This window comes from Leptosomus discolor, chromosome 5, assembly GCF_034619465.1.
Source record: "Leptosomus discolor isolate bLepDis1 chromosome 5, bLepDis1.hap2, whole genome shotgun sequence".
Taxonomy (NCBI): Eukaryota; Metazoa; Chordata; class Aves; order Leptosomiformes; family Leptosomidae; genus Leptosomus; species Leptosomus discolor.
Genome location: NC_141395.1, coordinates 32,016,009 through 32,033,750, shown reverse-complemented (window position 1 = coordinate 32,033,750; position 17,742 = coordinate 32,016,009). Strand labels below are relative to the sequence as shown.

At 41.4% G+C, this 17,742-nt stretch overlaps 1 protein-coding gene across 3 annotated transcripts; it reads left to right on the top strand.

Moving 5' to 3' along the window:
* Positions 1-716: 716 nt before the first annotated feature.
* Positions 717-10,341, top strand: MOB4 (MOB family member 4, phocein). Of its 3 annotated transcripts, none has more exons than XM_086465061.1 (8): positions 717-793; positions 3,573-3,635; positions 4,143-4,243; positions 5,827-5,869; positions 6,117-6,203; positions 7,838-7,917; positions 8,723-8,834; positions 9,787-10,341. In XM_086465061.1, the coding sequence occupies exons 2-8, from the start codon at positions 3,609-3,611 to the stop codon at positions 9,916-9,918; spliced, it is 582 nt and encodes a 193-aa protein (XP_086321187.1). In that variant the 5' UTR covers positions 717-793; positions 3,573-3,608; the 3' UTR covers positions 9,919-10,341. The 3 variants fall into 3 exon arrangements, with proteins under 3 accessions (XP_086321187.1, XP_086321184.1, XP_086321186.1); XM_086465058.1 differs by lacking the exon at positions 717-793 and adding an exon at positions 1,301-1,378; XM_086465060.1 differs by lacking the exons at positions 717-793; positions 3,573-3,635 and adding an exon at positions 1,301-1,378.
* The last annotated feature ends 7,401 nt before the right edge of the window (positions 10,342-17,742 follow it).

Here is a 17,742-nt window from a genome sequence, read left to right as displayed (position 1 = left end):
TCTCACTGGGTAGAAGGAAGAGGTTTTAACATGGGGCAGCACATGTTATTTAGAGCAAATTAACTGTGAGCAGTTCTTCTTGCTTGTCCTGCAGAAATAATACGAGCCACTCTAGTCTTCAAAAATGTCTACTTGCTTGTAACATGGACCTATTTATCAGCTAGCTCTAAGCTAACATTGCCTTTTTAATGTTTTTCTTCCCAAATACAGTCAACACATGTAACACCTGACTTAGTAAACCCTGAAACCCAAGCTAACTCCGTTTTCCATTAGCGCAGCAGTCTGCAACCTTTGCACACCAAACTCACAAGTCTGTCAATCCTGCCTTTGAGAACCTAAAAAGGCTTTGTACCTACCTTGTTCGAAGTACTTTGCCCCAAAGCACTGTGTTTGGGTTTTTTTTTTTTTTATTCTTTATTCTTAGCACTAACAACTATGTATCTTTAATATGTGACTTTAAATTTAATTTTTTAAAATTCACACCCTTATGGTTTATATTGTACAATATTTCATAAGCTCGGTTGTGTTGCAGAGAGACTTGTACAGAGCAAGCAAGGACTGACCTTGCAGGAGGGCGTGCACAGCCAGATGCTGACAGAGGGGTACTGATGAAACGGGATGAAATCTGAAGAATGCATTTTCTCAACAACCACTCAGCTCGTTAATCTCTGGAGACTTCATCTCACAAAACCAACAACTCTACTCACTGCTACAGCCTTGCCGTCGTGAAACCGGCCTCACCGTGCAGCTCACGCTTCCTCGGGAGGGTACCGAGCGACCTGGACAGAACGTGGTAGGAACCACCATCAAAACTGTCCCCATCTCCCGGGAGTGCGTGTGCGGGGGGGGGGGCGGGGGGGAGGGCGGAGGGGTTGTGTGCCGTCCCTCACGAACACAAGGCCCACGGGAAAGCCCAGCTTCCGACGAAGCTCCGCAGGCAACCCGCGGGTGCCCACACGGCACTGCCCCGCGGAGAGGCCCGAGCAGCCGGGGAAGCAGCTGCGGCCTCCCCGGGCCTCCCGCCCCGCGCGGGGGACGGCTCTCCCACGCAGCCCCGCGGCCAGGAGAAGGAACAGCACGTACCGCGGCGGCGACGGGGAAATGGCCCGCCCCGCCGCCCGCCGCCCCTCACGGCCGCCCGCCGCCGCCCGCCTCCTCTCGCGAGAAGCGGCAGCCCGCGCCCCGCCCGCGGCTGTTCCGGCCCCACCTGCTTCCCCTCCCTCCGCCGCCGGCCGCGGCAGCCGCAGCGCCCGTTCCTCCCCCTCGCCCGCCGCCCCGCCCGGCGCTGCCGCATCCGGGTCCTGGCGCCGCTGTCACTATGGTCATGGCGGAGGGGACGGCAGTGCTGAGGCGGAACAGGCCGGGCACCAAGGCCCAGGTGAGGCGCCGCCGCGCGGCCCGCCGCCGGTTCGCACGCGGGGACGGGTAGCGCCGCCGCCGCCGAGGCGCCGGGCCCGGCTGCCCGATGGGGTGTCGCCGCGGGCTTCGCCGGGCCTACCGTGGCCCAGCGCTGCCGGGCCGCCGGGGGGCGGGCGGGCGGGCAGGCGGCGGCGGCGGGCCCCGCTCCGCGGCATCGCTTTGTTTCCCCCAGCCGGGTCGCGAGCTGGGCGAGACCCGGCCGCGGGAGAGCGGGCCGCGGGCGTGGGGCGGGGGGGCCGCGGCGGCGCCTTCCTTGCCGGGCCCGGGGAAAAAGGCCGCTGCGGCAGCGGCCGCCCCGCGGCTTTCTGGCGGGACGAGCGCCGTGCTTCCCGGGGGCTCCAGTCTCACTCCAGGAGCGAAAGTCGCGCCCGGTTCGCTGCGGGGATGGAGCCGCGTCCCGGGTCGTGATGGCTGTCATGGGCGGTGATGATCCCTAGCGCCGGGGGTCGCCATCGCGTTGGAGAGCACTTGCGAAGTGAGCGGGCGTGAGCTGAGGGAAAGCGCTGCCTCCCAGAGCCTGGGCTTTCTTAGGCTGGGCTGTTCTGATCCTGTCCCTGCGTTACTGTTGCTGCTGTTAAAGTACTAAATGCATCATCAGCCGAGTGAGATCACTGTGTGATCATGCAAATAGACTTCGGGTGGGAGTTCTGCGTCGTCAGATAGACGGTACCTGGCCTGTTCCTCCGGAGAGATAAGTCATCCTTCCCTTACGTAACCTGCAAGCCTCTCCGAGTGAGCCTGGGCTGTTGCCACATCGTTTATCTTAATCAAAATTAAACTGATTTATTTCTGGGCTTTCAAGGTTCTTCTTGAAAAGGTACAGCTCAAACACGTAAGCTACATTTTTTAGATTATTTCAGAGATGTAATCTTCTGTGAGGCCTTTATGCAAGGCTTCTTTGCTCTGCTTTTGTGGGGAGAGCCCATGGTTAGGAACGGAGCAGTGTGTGACACAATGTTGTAGGAAAATGCATCTTGTTTCTGCTCCTGTATTTTGTCATAACATACAGAGGTAAAATTATTACACAACCCTGTAAATCAGTTCATTCTATAAATGTTTAATCTATAAAGGAAATGGAGTATTGTGTGCCTTCGGTTTGATAAATTTTGGATATTGTGAAAAGCAGTAAGGTGGACATAGAACTAGATTCAGTCGAATTATAAATACGTTATAAAGCTCACGTAGGTTGAAGAATTTTGTGTATATTGATGTAATCATATGATTTTTTTTGTGGCTGTATTTACGTTTGGATGACACTGGTATAGCCATTCAGCATGTAAATACAATTACTTAATGATATTTCAACTCCTTTCTCTAGAGATGACTGTGTTCTCTCAAGAACAGATTGCTGAGCTTTACAGTTGGACCATTTTCATTGAGTCATTGTGTCTAAGACAGCTGTGGGCGGCTGGAGTGCAGTATCTCTGGCTAATAGGAGGGAGTTGCACTCAATTTTAGATGTGAAAAATGCAAAGTAAGAAAATGCCGGTGTCTGAGGCTGTCACAGTTGTGCCAGATGTGAATTGCTGCAGAACACTGCAGTGCAGATGGATCCGAGGTGGGACTTCAGGAGGGTTTTATCACTAACACCACTAAACACTGCGGGTTGGCAGAGCCCGTAACCATCCAGTTGTGCAGCATACTGACCATACCAAGAGACATGGTACTAAGTTAGGCCAACGCGGCTTTGTATTATCTCAGTTTAGAGAAGGCGTTTTCAGTGGTGTGTTACTACTAGAATGTACTGGGATTTGTAGTTTAATAATAGTTGTATAACACTACTCACTACAGACCTCTTTTCTTTCCCATTCTTACATGGTCTAACATGTAGAATGGGCACTGTATGCAAATATTTCATTAAAAAAATACAGGCTATGTAGGTGTTACAGCAAGATGTGGGAGAGAGACGGTGTTTATTGTATGCTGAGTCACGCAGAACTTTAATTTCAGGATGTTCTACTATTGTAGCATTGGGAGCCTAAGTCCCATTTCACCCTGTTCTTGCCAAGACTGTGTGCTGCTTCTGTTAAGAGGTAGCTTCCTGGAATTGTATAAACTACCTCTGCATCTATTTTCCTGCATGTACAAGCTTATTGTAGGTTGTGCGCTTCCCCCGCCATTTTTGTTAAATTGGTTTAAATTTTTTTTAACAGGATTTCTACAATTGGCCTGATGAATCCTTTGAAGAAATGGATAGCACATTAGCTGTTCAGCAGGTATTTTACTTATGTGAAATGTTAATTAGTTCAGTTTCCCAAGTTTTGTATTTTGGTAAAAAACGGGGGAAGAGGGCATGCTCTTTATCTGAGTAGGACATTGCTGCACAGGAGTGAATTTCATAAGCGCCCTATGTATATTAAAAAATTGTAATTTCTTACTGTGTATGCAGAAATAACTAGAATTCCCGTGTCTGGTTTAAACAAATCAGATTTAAGAAAATGGTGGGGTTTCCTGTGGGGTTCTTTTGGTTTGAGAAGGATATTGTAAAAAAGCTGTAAAATTTACTCAGTCTTTTACCTTTTCTAATTGAGAAAAGGCATTTTTCAGATCTGGCATTTTTTGGTACCAGTTTTCTTACCCCATCCATCTACTCTTTAACTTTTTAGTCCATCAATCACTTCTTAAGCAAAGAGAAAAAGTCAGTCCCTCAAAGATTAAATGTCCTAAATATACTGTCTTGCTACAATTATAAGATCTAGATATACATTTTCCCCCTCTCCTAGTATATTCAGCAAAACATAAGGGCAGACTGTTCCAACATTGATAAAATCCTTGAACCTCCTGAAGGCCAGGATGAAGGCGTATGGAAGTACGAACATTTAAGGTAAGAATCCATCTCATGTCAACACAGCTTCTAAGCTTTGCTCATTGGTAGTGGCGGTGAGTCTTTTTGAACAGGACAGATCATAAGTAATGTAGATGAAACTTGATGTTTCTACTATTAAATATTTTTATACTTTGGTATTAATTATTTTTGGAATTCCTCGTTCTTTCTAAAGATTTATGATGCGCTCTGATCTAGTGGTTTTGATGTTTTTTAAGAAAATGTTTGTACCTCACTTCGTAAGTTGTATTAGTATGTTGTGAATATGAAAATATAGTCAGGAATTCCTATAGCACTTTCTCCTAGTATCATCAGTTCTTCATCTTCACTCACAGGGAGTGTAATTTCCAGATGCTCCCAGTGCTTTTTCTGGAACTCGCAGGAAAATAGGTTGTAGCTGGGAAAGCAGGAGTACCTGTGTTTTACAGTTCTTTCTCCAGCTGTAAGGAAACTCAAAACTTTTTGTTCTTTTCTTAGTTTGTTTTATGCAGTATAATAAATTCAGCCTAGGTAGTTGTGCCTGAAAGTATTTTTCAGTTGTAGTGTAAATTTACACCCTGTTAATACATATGTAGATAGGTAGTAATCCTTTTTTTCCTGGCATTACTTTAGTATCCTTGTGTCCTGATTTTTTTTTCTGAAAAGCATGTCTTCTAACTTTATCAAATATACTTTCAGGAATAAGAATAGTTCTGAGCTACTCTGAGACTTACATATCCTGAGTTTTTGCTTCCTGTTTTCTTTTTTCTCTCCTCTGGTCTGGAATAGTTCCTGTAGATGCAGGGAATCCTCAGAAGAGGAAAAAGTGTACACATACAATTGCAAAAGACGCTTTTTAAGAATTTCCCCTGTCCTTTCACATACACCGAAAATCATTGTATATTCATAGAAGTGACTTGTCGCTTCTGGAAAATTTATTCAGATTTTTCTTGTAGGATGGAGGGGTGAATTCTCTTAAGTTAAAGGAGGCACTTTCAGGTATATTTCAGTTAAAGCAGTATTTCTAGAAGTCCCAGTCTGTTAATGATCTGTGGTGGGACTTCAGCCACTTAATTGATCTATAGAAAGTATATCTTAGAAGGATGGAATGATCCAGCTATATGAATTTAAAACTTACACTCCTAAGAAATTAATTTTCTTGAAGTGTTCTTTTTTTTAATCTGTATTTGTGAAATAGCTCTGTCGTCCATAACAAAGTTGGTATCTTAAACGCTTCCTCTAAATTATTTGTTAAGCTCAGCCTATACTGTCAGGTAAGAATTAAAATGTAATTGGTTTGCTGTGTGTAAAACAAAAAAAAAAATGCTGGCGTGAATTCTGTTTCTCTCAACTTGTAGTCCTTTTGTAGTGTGCCAGTTCCTAGCTTATTGGCTTTTAGGTGTGACATCAGCTGGAATTATTTGGTGGTGTTCTTTAAGTATGATTTTTTTCACGTTCTGATATATTTTTTCCACTTTACAAGAGTAATTTCCAAAAACATTTTGATCTGTGAAGATCAGAATGTATACCCTTGCTTTGTATTAGATGTTTCCAGGGGGAAAACAAATTGTTGATTTTGATGCTGTTGTTGTGTTCAATTTTAGACAGTTCTGCCTTGAACTCAATGGACTAGCTGTCAAGCTTCAGGTAATTATTTTCGTGATTTTTTATATTGTATCAGGGAGGAGACTTTTTTTTATACTGTAAGATGCAGAATTGGCAGAGCTTTCTTCTAAATTTATACACATAGACTTAAGCAGTGGTTTGAGGCAAGAGTTTTTTAGGGTTTTAAAGACTTCTGACAAATAATCCTTTTTGGTGGTGGACAGGGCAAGGAAGTGATTTGAAAAGATCAGCTCATTTTTGCTGTTGGGTGTTTTCATTGTTTTAACAGAGTGAATGCCACCCAGACACGTGTACTCAGATGACAGCAACCGAACAATGGATTTTTCTTTGTGCAGCTCATAAAACTCCCAAAGAGGTATGGATGTATTTTGGGAAATTGACCCCACTGATATAGGATTTTCTTTCACAGTTTATATGTTCATGGGGAGACCATTATAGCTGGCTTCCTAGTCAAACTGAGAGCTTGTGCAAGTTAAGAATATCACTTGAGGCTTCCTTCTTTCCCATTCTGTAGTAGTTTACAAAGGAATGGGATGAGGTAGGAAGGAACTGCTTTTTACTGCAGTGTTAGAGACTTTGCACATTCCCCTCTTTTCTCTCTTAATTTGCACTGAGACAGCCTGAAACTCAATGGAAAAAGGTCTCTGTTTAATTGGAAGAAGAGTGCATGCTGAGAATAGACTGTCCTGTTCAAGCTTTGGCCTCGATCCATAGCACTAGGCACATAAGCCTGATACTCCGAAGGTGATGGCCTGTGTGTGTTCTTAGGGAAGTCACTCCTAAAAGGTAGTGAGTCATAAAAATACTTTTATGTCGAGTGGGTTATCAGCATGGCAGTAGCTTGTCTCCCTGAGTGTCAAATTACTTTAAACTTTGTTCAGATCTCCTGTTGAACCACTTGAGATGGTTTGTTGGGGTTTTTTTCCCCTTCAGAAGGTCTTTCTCTGTTGCTATTGCTGATAGCAGTAGTGCAATCTGTCATATTTATCTTTGTATTTCACCTTCCAGAATGAGGTATCCGTTCTTCTTAATCTTAGCCTTTTTGTCCTGTAAGCTTTTTTGTTTTGTTTTTCAATTTCCTGAGATGCCTTGATACAGCTCTAAAGGCCAACTTCTTTCCCACTCCCTCTTTTAACCCTTGTCCCCACTCTGTGTATTGGCGTGCAGCAAGTCCGTTTTACTCAGCTAGACTGGAGAACTTCAGGCTGCTTTTTATCTCTGAACACACATCATTCAGGTACTGTTTTCCACATTGATGGTAGCCATCAACTAATGGTCAGGTGATGCAGCCTTGAACTGCTGACAAAAACGTGCAGCTGAGAGGTCATCTTCCTGAAACTGGGTAATGGCAAAATGGACAGACACTGCTGCTCTCAGCCTGCCTCAGTTCATCTTTACTTTCTTCATTCTCCTCTACATGTACTTGATTGCAGGGCCAGGGCTTGGCTTGTTACACACGTAGCTACGCTAATGATTTTGGTTTTCTGTGCCAAGGTAAAAAGCATCGATATACTTTGGTGCAGGTTTGGGTTTTTTTTTGTTAAGGGTGTTTTTTTGGTTTTTTTTTGGCTGTGTCTTTTTGATAAGGTGTTAATTTAGGCTGTAAAAGAGTGAGCCAGCAACTTGACTGTGTGGAAAACAAATGATCTGTGAGGTAATCATCATCTTCCCTTTCAGTGTATTTCCAGTATGTATTCTCATTATACAGCTTTACTTAAGAAGATGCATAAAAACTCACTACTTGTGCATAATCACATTTCTACAGTAACGTTTTTTCTTGAAATAATTTCCATGGGTTGTGAAACAGAAAAGATATAGTTCGCTTAAGGAGGAAACATAGTTAGACCTTCAGAGAAGCTATGTGAAACTTCTGGGAATAAAAATGACCAGTGAAGTTAAAAGCATCAGGAGACATAATTAAAATGTTTTTCTTTAAATAAGTTGTATGGCAATGTCATGCATGCACTCATACACTCTCTGTTTTTGTAGTGTCCTGCTATAGACTACACCCGACACACACTTGATGGAGCTGCGTGTCTTCTGAATAGCAATAAATATTTCCCCAGCAGGTAAAAATGCTTTCTCGTGGGAGGAGGGGGAGAGTAGGTGGCCCCTTACACATAGAACACATTTTTCGTGGAGTAATACTGAAAATGTCAGAAATCCTGCATGTGTCACTTGGTAGAGCTACCGTCACTTCTAAGCCAAGGCAGAATTCCTGGCTATTCAGATAGTTTGCCATTTACTGGAGCTAACAGGTGCTTTTTAGGTGGAACTGTTTTACCAATATCTGTTGGTGTTATGGGTTTCCATTGGAGTAGTGCCAGCCTAAGTAACAGGACGGCCTTTGGAAAGAGATGCAGTAACTCAAAGGAATTAAACACTATGGCACTGAAAGCCTCCAGAAACCAACGCTAATCTACTGTGGGCCATCAGTGACCACAGAAGGCAGAGACTGGGTGCATTGAGTGGGCAGCCCACATGTTGGATCATGGGAGCCTCACTGGAGAAGTGAAAATCATGCTTCTCTAGGAATCTGGTATTGGCAAGGAGGTACACCTGGAGGTCTTTTGCCCTTTGCCCATCAATGCTAGAAAACAGAAATCCAGCCCTTGCCAGAATAACCGATGATTTTTAACTACGGGCAAAACTTTTCGTTGCAGTTAGAGTACAGTTGTTAAATGCGGAGTATGCATCAACGCTTTTATTTTCCTTCTAAAAATAAGCAACTGCAGACACAGGTATCTGCAACACTTGAGTCTAAATTTGATATGCAATTATGTAGTATAGTTTAACGATCAGAATTCACATCAGCACGTATCTCGGGAGTCATTTCAGTAACCTGTTGTATAACCTTTCTGCTGGTGCTTACAGGGTTAGCATAAAGGAATCCTCTGTAGCCAAATTAGGATCAGTGTGCCGAAGGATTTACAGAATATTTTCACATGCATATTTTCATCACCGGCAGATATTTGATGAATATGAAGTAAGTAGTTTCAAATTACATCTTGGAAGACAGGCATTTACTGAAGTTAGAACTGCGATGTAATTGTATTACATGTTTGGGTTTTTTTAATCCTGCCAGAAGATCTGCATTCAAGTGAAGTATTGATGATAGTAGATGACAGTTTTGTAAGAACAGAAATGCTGTGCTATACATACATATATAAAAATGAAAATTGATTTATATAATTAGTTTACCCAGTTACAGTTTCCCTCATTTGGACAAAAGGTCAAAAGTTGAGAGATTTTTGTACAAACAACTCAGATTAATCTGATTTTAGACTCCTGAATGTATTCAGGCACTTAGTATAGTTAGTACTGCATGTATGTGTATGTTTCCTGCTTGTATGCATTACACAACAGTTAAGGCATTACAAGTGTAAAACTGCAAAAAGCAGAGCAACTGGTGGCAGCTTCTGCACTGCCAGTAACTTCCAACTTTTTTATTTTTTTTTTAAATGGAAAAGTGGAAGTTAATAGATAGAAAGGAGATAAGGGGTATAGCTGGATGTGAAAGGAAATCTTTGCCAAATCCCACGTAAGGTTGCTGGAACAGCCATGGAGTGGTTGTGCTCCGTTCTGTTGAGGACAGTGTATGGAAGGAGGAGTTTCACAGTACCTTAAAATTCTCTTTTGGAGAGTGGATCAGGGCTACATTGGTATTTGAATATATTCTCATCTAAGTGCTGTTGAACTGAGCTATGACTTAAGGCTGAACTTCAGTAGGGGTTTTTGTTAATTGCAGTAACTATAAGCAAGAGTAAAGGAAAGATTTGAAAGTAGTAAGGTAAATTTACCATTTAAACATTACTACTTCTAAGACTTGTAAATGTAATGGGACAATTACATGTAAGCAGGTTTTTTTAGTATGATCTCCTCAGTTGTTTAATATATATTCCATCTGTCTGTATTTTTTCCCCTTTTCTCATCTCCAGAATGAAACTTTCTTGTGTCACCGGTTCACTAAGTTTGTGATGAAGTATAATCTGATGTCCAAGGATAACCTGATTGTACCAATTTTGGAAGAAGAAGTGCAAAATTCAGTGTCAGGGGAGAGCGAGGCATGATGGGAATGGCAGTACAGAAGCCTGTACTGAACATATACAACACATTAATTACGTACTGTATATATCATTTTAGACACTTCAATCACGTATCCTCATAGCTTTGTTTAGTACACTTTTTGTATGCTGTGTGCATTGCCTTTTAATATGGGACGTACTTTAAGTTATTCATGAGCTGTATATTCATCAATGTGGCACTCATGGTTTTTAAATAAAAGTAGTAGTATCTGTTTATAATGCCTGTTAATAAAAGAATTTACAGTTCTCTAAAATTGCTGCTAAACAATCATTGAATTACAATCCTGAAGATGTGTCTGACTGGGTGGGGGAAAAAAAGTGAGATTTAGATTTCACAGCAAGCCATTTTTAATGCAGTAGCTATGTTGAGTCTTAGTTCAAAGATTATCACTTTAAATATATAATTCTGCAGGAAGCTTCTTGCAATGTAGCATATTCCTAATTTAGCTTTTATTTTTTTAAGATGGCTTTGAAGATGTACTTTTGGATGTGCATATTCCTGTATGTGTATATCCAAATACTAATAGGATCTATTGCATTAGTAATACCAAAAGGACAATGTCACTATGCTATTGAACATATATATTCTTGATACATGTCTAACGTTCTTTCTGCAGTTGTTTTTTTGTTAGCAGTGGAGGTCTGTGTACAGCAGGGGATCGGTTCTGTCCTGTTAAGGCAGATTTCTGCTGTTCTCCAGTCCACCACTTCTCTAAAGAGTAACCGTGGCAGAAAAGTCAACAGCTTATACCTGGGCATAGTCACAGGAACTGCTTACAGATTATACCTCATAAATATTCATGTTACACTACATAACAGACTAGCACAGTCTTTGCTTGTATTCCTAGTAAAAAACATTCTAAGTACCTGAAATACTGAACCCAATTCTTCGCAAGAGTTAATCATGTTTTCAACATACGTTAATTTGTTTTTCTTAGTTCACCTGAATTCTGTTCTTTGACAGAAAGGTTAGAATCCATGCTTCTGTTCCTATCGGCTATTTATTTCAAGCTGTTTGCAGATTTGCAATAACTGACAATTTCCATGAGTGCTGCTTAATTGTGCTATGTCTAGAGCTATAGAATTAAATATTTTGGAGACAAATATAGCAGACATACTGCTAAGAGTACATAAATGCAGGGTTTAAAAGTACTAGCAGTGTTCTTACATTACATGAATTTTGTTGAGCTGTTTAAAAAGTTAGCTGGTGGTTTCTCTGAGGTTGCCAGCGGCCCTCTTTTTATTTCTTTAAGCAGGTCAGAATGGGCTAACTCAACTGGTTCCTGTAACCTACACTTTGTTTTCTACATTATACTTGGAAAGAAGGGAGTCCACCTATTTTTAATGTCTTTTTTCGTAATATACTAAACATGCCTTAAATTCTGTTTTTCTTTATGTGAATCAGGCACACCTCAAGCAACTGTACCACCTGGATGTAAAGGGAATTCAAACAATGACAAAACAGAGACTAAGCTTAAGTTCTTCAGCAGCTGTGTTCTTCCGCAGCTCTCTGTCTCATGTTAATCATTGTATTTAATTGGCAGCAGGGTAATTGCATGAGATGTGGTGCAAGTGATGCAGCTTTAGTTACTGTCTATACACTTAGTGATAACTTGCCTTGGATAGACGGGGTACTCACTCTTGAGAGCTGACTTGACGCTTGTACTGCAGGACCATCCACAGTGTGGTGGTTCTGTGCAGTCCCTCAGCACGGTTCTGTCGGCCACAGTGACCGAGACAGGCAAAACCATGTACCTGGTGTCGCTGATTAAGTTTCCTCTGCAAAACTGAAGAAAATTATGTGGTGCTCAGGACTGCATTAAAGTTGTAAGCCTCTTTTCTTCCTCTTATGCTTTAAAAGTTTCACTTCAAAACAAAACTCGGGAAGTTTTAATCCTGTTTATTCTCATTCAGGTTTGCACTGTAAAGTTGACTTGCTATACTAAGCTGATTTTATATACGGCCTAAGTGAAACACTGCTTGTATCTGCCCTTGCTATTGTTTACATGAGTACTGTGTACACACATGTGCCTGAATGGTACCATAAAACTTCAGTTAGCCTAAGCAAACCATTGATTTGTTTAATAACTATTAACAGGTTTAATTTAGACTCTACATAATAGGGAAACTGAGAGTGTCTTTGAATTATATTGTAAAAAAAAGGGTAAAATTAAACTGTTTCTTTATCCATACTGCTATATTTTGGCAAGTTATTCTCATTTTTCGTGTCGTCCAAGAATGGAGGCAACTGAGCGCTTCCAAGAGAACGGGGGTGCTCTCCCATCTCTGCTACAAGGTGTGCTGAAGGGAAGTTGTATTCCTGCTTTCAAAAGTAGAGAAATACAACACTCATTAGCATCTTGAAGTCAGACCTCAAATTTATACATCTCTACTCAGAAAATGCTGGTTCTACAAATAAAAAGGGAGAACTAGAAGAGAACCTTCCAGATACCAGAATGACCACATTATGACAGCACACCACAGATGCAAGGGGGTACTGTAAGCAAAGAATAACTCTCAAATGACTCTTTTCCTTAGTCACTGAGGCTTCTCCTGATGTTTGGCTTACCATATCTTGCAACAAGTCAGCCATAGTGGTTGTGCTGCTTCCCTTTTAGAAGTTTAATTCTCTCTGCTGAAACAGATCAGAACATGTCACCAGAGCAGTTCTTCTAAACCACATTGTCTCTGGGGTTATGCATACCTGAAGTCAGGAATGTTCAGTTATTGGTTTCATACTGCTTGTCTAAATTCCGATACAGGAATTTGGCTTTGAAAAATCTAAATCCTGACACTGTTCTCTGAGTTAAGCTGTAGGGAATTGTCAAGACAGCAACCTGCATTTTTTAGCTTCCAAAGACAAGTGTACTAGGAGCAAGGAAAACCTCATCAGCTTTTAATAGATGGCTCTAAGTCTAACAAGCTTTGCCTTGTGAGCAGTATGGTCATTCAGACAAGACTGCAAAAAGTAGTTCTAGCTTGAGGAGAGGTATAAGTTGATCTAACCCATCTGATGTCAGTGTGAGACAAACACAATAAACCTCAGTGGTTTTAATGGAGAGAAGCTTCTCCTCAGAACTGTGGAAAAGATCTTAGCTTTACAAAAAGAAAACAGTATTTTACAGACCAGAAACAGGAGTTAAGCAGCAGTTTATTGCAGTTGACCAGATATGTAAATAAACTGTTCTGGTAGTTAAGAGCAGGGCACAAGGTTTTTTTGTTTGGGGTTTTTGTTTTGTTTTGTTTTTTAATCAGTGGATAGTTTGTTCCTGCTTGTAAACAGTAGAAAATTATTTCCTCTCCAAACAATTTAAGCAACAGAAAGCATAAACACATCTTTCGCAGAGGTTTATGAACAGCATCAGTTGCCTTTATCTCTGTTCTCTCTCTGCCGCAGAGCAGTGCTGCTGTCACTTCCAGGTAAGGGACTTGTTTGCTACATTTCAGACACACAGGCTCTTAACTGAAGCCCTGTTATCAAATAAATAAGTGTACTTTTTTTGTCAGAGAATACATCCATGCTTTAAGTTTGATTTGCAGTTCTTTCAATAAAATGATGAATATGCAAAATACCTTCTGGTAAAATGAAAACTGAAGAGTGTGTGTTATATGTAAAAGAGGAGCATACAAAAAAAAGTCTTGCCAGAGTTACTCTTTCTGACAGCTCTTCTGATTTACAAACTCAGTTTAATTAATGGACAGCGCTGGTCACACCACCAAAAGGCATACCTTAATGCCTGAGTTGTGCAAGACCAGGTGATGAAACAAGTAGCCTAAATTAGAATCCCCTGTACCCAAAATGCACTCTCCCCTTTTCACTTGTCCAAGCAAGATACAGTTTGCTTTCAGAATTTTTAACCACAAAGAACAAAATAGAAGATCTTCCATCAATTGTTTTAGAAGCATTTTCAATTATTTCTGTTTCAGCATCCATGCCCTAGGAAGACGGGTGGTTTATTCTGTGTTCTTCAACTAGTACATGAAGTCAGGTACTTCTTGCACAGTCTTCACACAGGCTGAGCAAACAACTCACTCTCCCTGATTTTTGAAAGAACGCCTTGCAGCAGGAGAATGCTCTTGGCTACACGCCCACTAGGGATGAAGCACTGGTGCTTACAGTAACCTAAAGAACAGGATAAGCGTGCAGTCAGTCAGCCCAGCTCTCACAGTCTCCAAGAGTTTCTGGCTCAGTGACTTTCACAGAGAATAGGGCGATGTTTTTCCTTTGAGGAATTTTTCAGTCACCTTTTAAATCCATGTGGTTTTATACATGGTGTCCTGCAGCAAGGAGTTCTACAGTTAGCTGAACAGATACCGCGATCTGTTTCAAACCTGCTACTTACCACTTCCATGATTCCCTTGAGTTCTTGTATCAAAAAAAAGAATGCTAAGGAATTTATTCCTTTGCTGCCCTCTCCGTGCCACTCCCTTTACAGATCTCCATCTTGGCTCCTGCCAGGGGGACTTTTTTTTTTCCAGGTGAAGAATTGTTTGGTGTCCTCCCCACCCCCCTGCCCCCCCAAATACAGAGCCTAAATGTAGCCCTGTGAGGTGAAAGACACTAGAGAGCTAAGAAAACAATCTAGATTAATATTTCTACAGCAGGGGCAACTTTACATACTGTGAGACAAATGGCATTAAAACCCCCTTAGCTATATAGGAATTGCTGAGTGGGTTCAGAGGAAATAATTTAGCATATTTACACTGAATTAAAAAAAAAAATAGAAATTCAGAGGTTTGCAGTACAGTCAACACCTGTGAGATTCAAGAGCAAGGACTAAAGCACAGTTAAAACAGCTGGCTACTGAAAAGGAACATGGCTTTGTTTCATTTTAAGAGGAAAAGCCTTTCTTGCTAAAAGTGGGGATATTCTAGAATGTACCTGTGGATGTCCAGAGCATACTCAATTTCTACCCTTGTTCCAAAACAGAATCTCCCTTGTGCACATCCCATTAATTGTAAGGGGAAAGTTCTTTTAAAAAGATACTAATTTGTTTGAATTTTCTGCATTCTCAACAGCTGATATGAAAAGATCTCAGTTAAATGATTCTTTTCATCTGGTGAATGTATTCAAGAAAGATTAACTGCATCCAGTTTATTACTTTATACGTTGTAACTTACTTAAATAGTTGTAGTTCAGTTTTGCTTTAGGATTCGGTACTGTTAACCATCTTAAGCAGGGATACTGCTTTATAACAGGCATTTTCTTTGATATCTTTTAAAAGCTTTAACTTGGAATATTCAGAATTCCTAAGTTTTTTGACCAATTTTTGCTGCTTTTACAGGTTTGACTTGTATTGAGAACCACCAGTAGTTAAAATTACACACACATGAGAGTTTTGGGTAACTCATGAAAAATACTTCAGGAGTAGAACAACATACTCCAAGTTGACAAGAGCAGCTGTTACCCTATTTTTAATATGCTAAAGTTACATGTTACTCTGGCAGAAAGCCAGGTATTTTCATAATTTTTTTCCCCGCCCGTGTGCCACAGAGGAGATCTCTGCTAACTGCGTGTCCGTGATCGCTATTCACAGAGTAGTGGGCTGCACGAGAAAGCAGCGGTTGGGTCAGGCCCTGCAGGGAAGACCCAGCCCAGCACTCTCGCCATAAGCAGGGTAATCCTCCTCCACATGGTGCCCCCAGACAGGGAATGAACGCAAGGTTCGTGGCCCACATGTGTGACCTTGAGATGCTGGTGGGAAGGCAGGGAGAGAAGCCTTGTCAAGGATGGATTTCTTACTGCGCCTACTGTCACAGGTACTCCTGCCCTCCCATCGCTCCCTGCGGTGTCTTTAAGAGCCAGATATATGCCAGTAAGACAATCATGATTCAGAACTACTTCGTCAGCTTTTTTTCTTAAGAAATTCAAGTGAAAAATAGAAGCTGCCCTTTTCAACTATAAGCAATAGGAAAAAGTTGTTGAAGGAATGTCTCCAGCTCCAGGGCTGTGGACTTTTTTTTTTTTTAAAAAAAAGCCCAAATCTGCTACAAACAGTTGTTAAGAGTTGCTCTTTCAAAGTGAAAAATAAACAAGCCTGCCTACAGCAATTTCATAGTGAAATCGGGAAGCAGCTCCAAAGCAACAAGCATTTAAAGCTCCCGCTATGACAATGACAAAGTAGAAAGGGTTTCCCCCAGCCCCTGCCTTGTAAAAATAAACTGAAATAGCCCTAAGGCTTATCATAGCAAGTGTAACTTTTTTCTTTCATGACTTTTTGCTTATTGAAATAAGCAGCTTCTGCCAGCGTTCCTTCTGCACAGTTTCCCACCACCGAGATCACAGCCCATTTTCCACCATCCTGGTCATCTCCTGGGGTGCTTGTTTGGAGTCAATTACCCATGTTCCCGTCACTGCATTAATCTGCCCACTGCCTTTAGTGCCAGCATCTACCACTGTGGACACGAAGACTCCCACGGCAGCTGGTGGGACACCACCCCAGGGGAGTGGGGTGGTGTAGTTAAGTGTATTCACATTTTTCTCCATGTTTGCAGTACACCACACAGACAGGTATCTAAATCCCTGGGTGATGTGTGTGCTGTACTGCAAACACAGAGAGAAGTTGCGAATATATTTACTCGGTTCTGTTCCCATTTCTCATTTGGACCAAACTACTTTCCATTAGCTTATGCGAGAAGCATTTATAGTTTTTGCTTCTAAAGTTAACTGAAAAATGCAATTTTTAGTTATAATCACATTTACCTTTTAGAGATGCATTTTTATTCAGCTTCTCCTCTGCAAAATGTAATTTCCAGACAGCAGCACAAAATAATTCCTGCCAGGTGTAACCTCCCTTAATGCAAGTAGCTCCTCCCCACAGTAAGGATGGAAGCATGGCAACTTCATCCTTTCCTCTGAACATTCCTTCTCATATTTGATGCAGTCGAATACACTTTACCCAGTGCGAGATACACTTAGCCAAGAAATTTTTTATGTATACATCAGCACATTTATATATACTCTATCATCCAATATTGCTTATCAGGTTTAGCCTACTACTTCCTCCTATGTATTACCAGCACCACTGTGCACCTTGCTGTCAATGCTTCTTAGAGAGTTTCTCAAACTACTTTTTCATAGACTGCAAGTTATCTTTCAGGGGGCAAGTGGTTCTTAATTTCCACTCATAAGTAAATTATGAATACATCATTATACAAACTACATGCTCGAATGGCTTTTGGCTTAGATGTACAAGGAACCCTGGTAAAACCTGCACAGGTTAAGTTGTATTACAGGAGCAAGCGTCTGCCTACAGCCTCCACAGGTTTTCTGTACACACCAAGTCTCAACGTAGCTTCAATTATTAACACTCTAGTATAAGACTTAATATTTCTCTAGGCTTTTGAATTCATGCAAGGCAAGTAAAGTGAAAGTTACGTTAAAACTTAACAACTGCCAGACAGTTCATTTTCCCCACCAATATTTACAACACCCTTATAAAGCAAAATTAGAAAACCCAAACTTCTCTCCTCCAGCTTGTGGAAAATACTAAACATCCTCATTCCTTTCTCTCACACAATTCAAACTGTCACTGTTTTGCAGCATTTGCTTCCTTGCTTGTCAAAAGCATGAACAAGTTAATACAGCACCCAGTCACGTAGTTACTCTATTCAAGAGAGACAGAAATCCAAATTATTTTGCAGTAGTATTATTACTACAGTAGGATTAACACAAAGAAACAAACAAAACACAAAGTGAGTCTGGAAAAAGTCATAGGATTATACCAAGGCATTTAAACTAGTATGGTTTTTTTTTTTTTTAGAACATTTGTGTGAATTATGTACATGTCCATCAGATACAGTTACTTA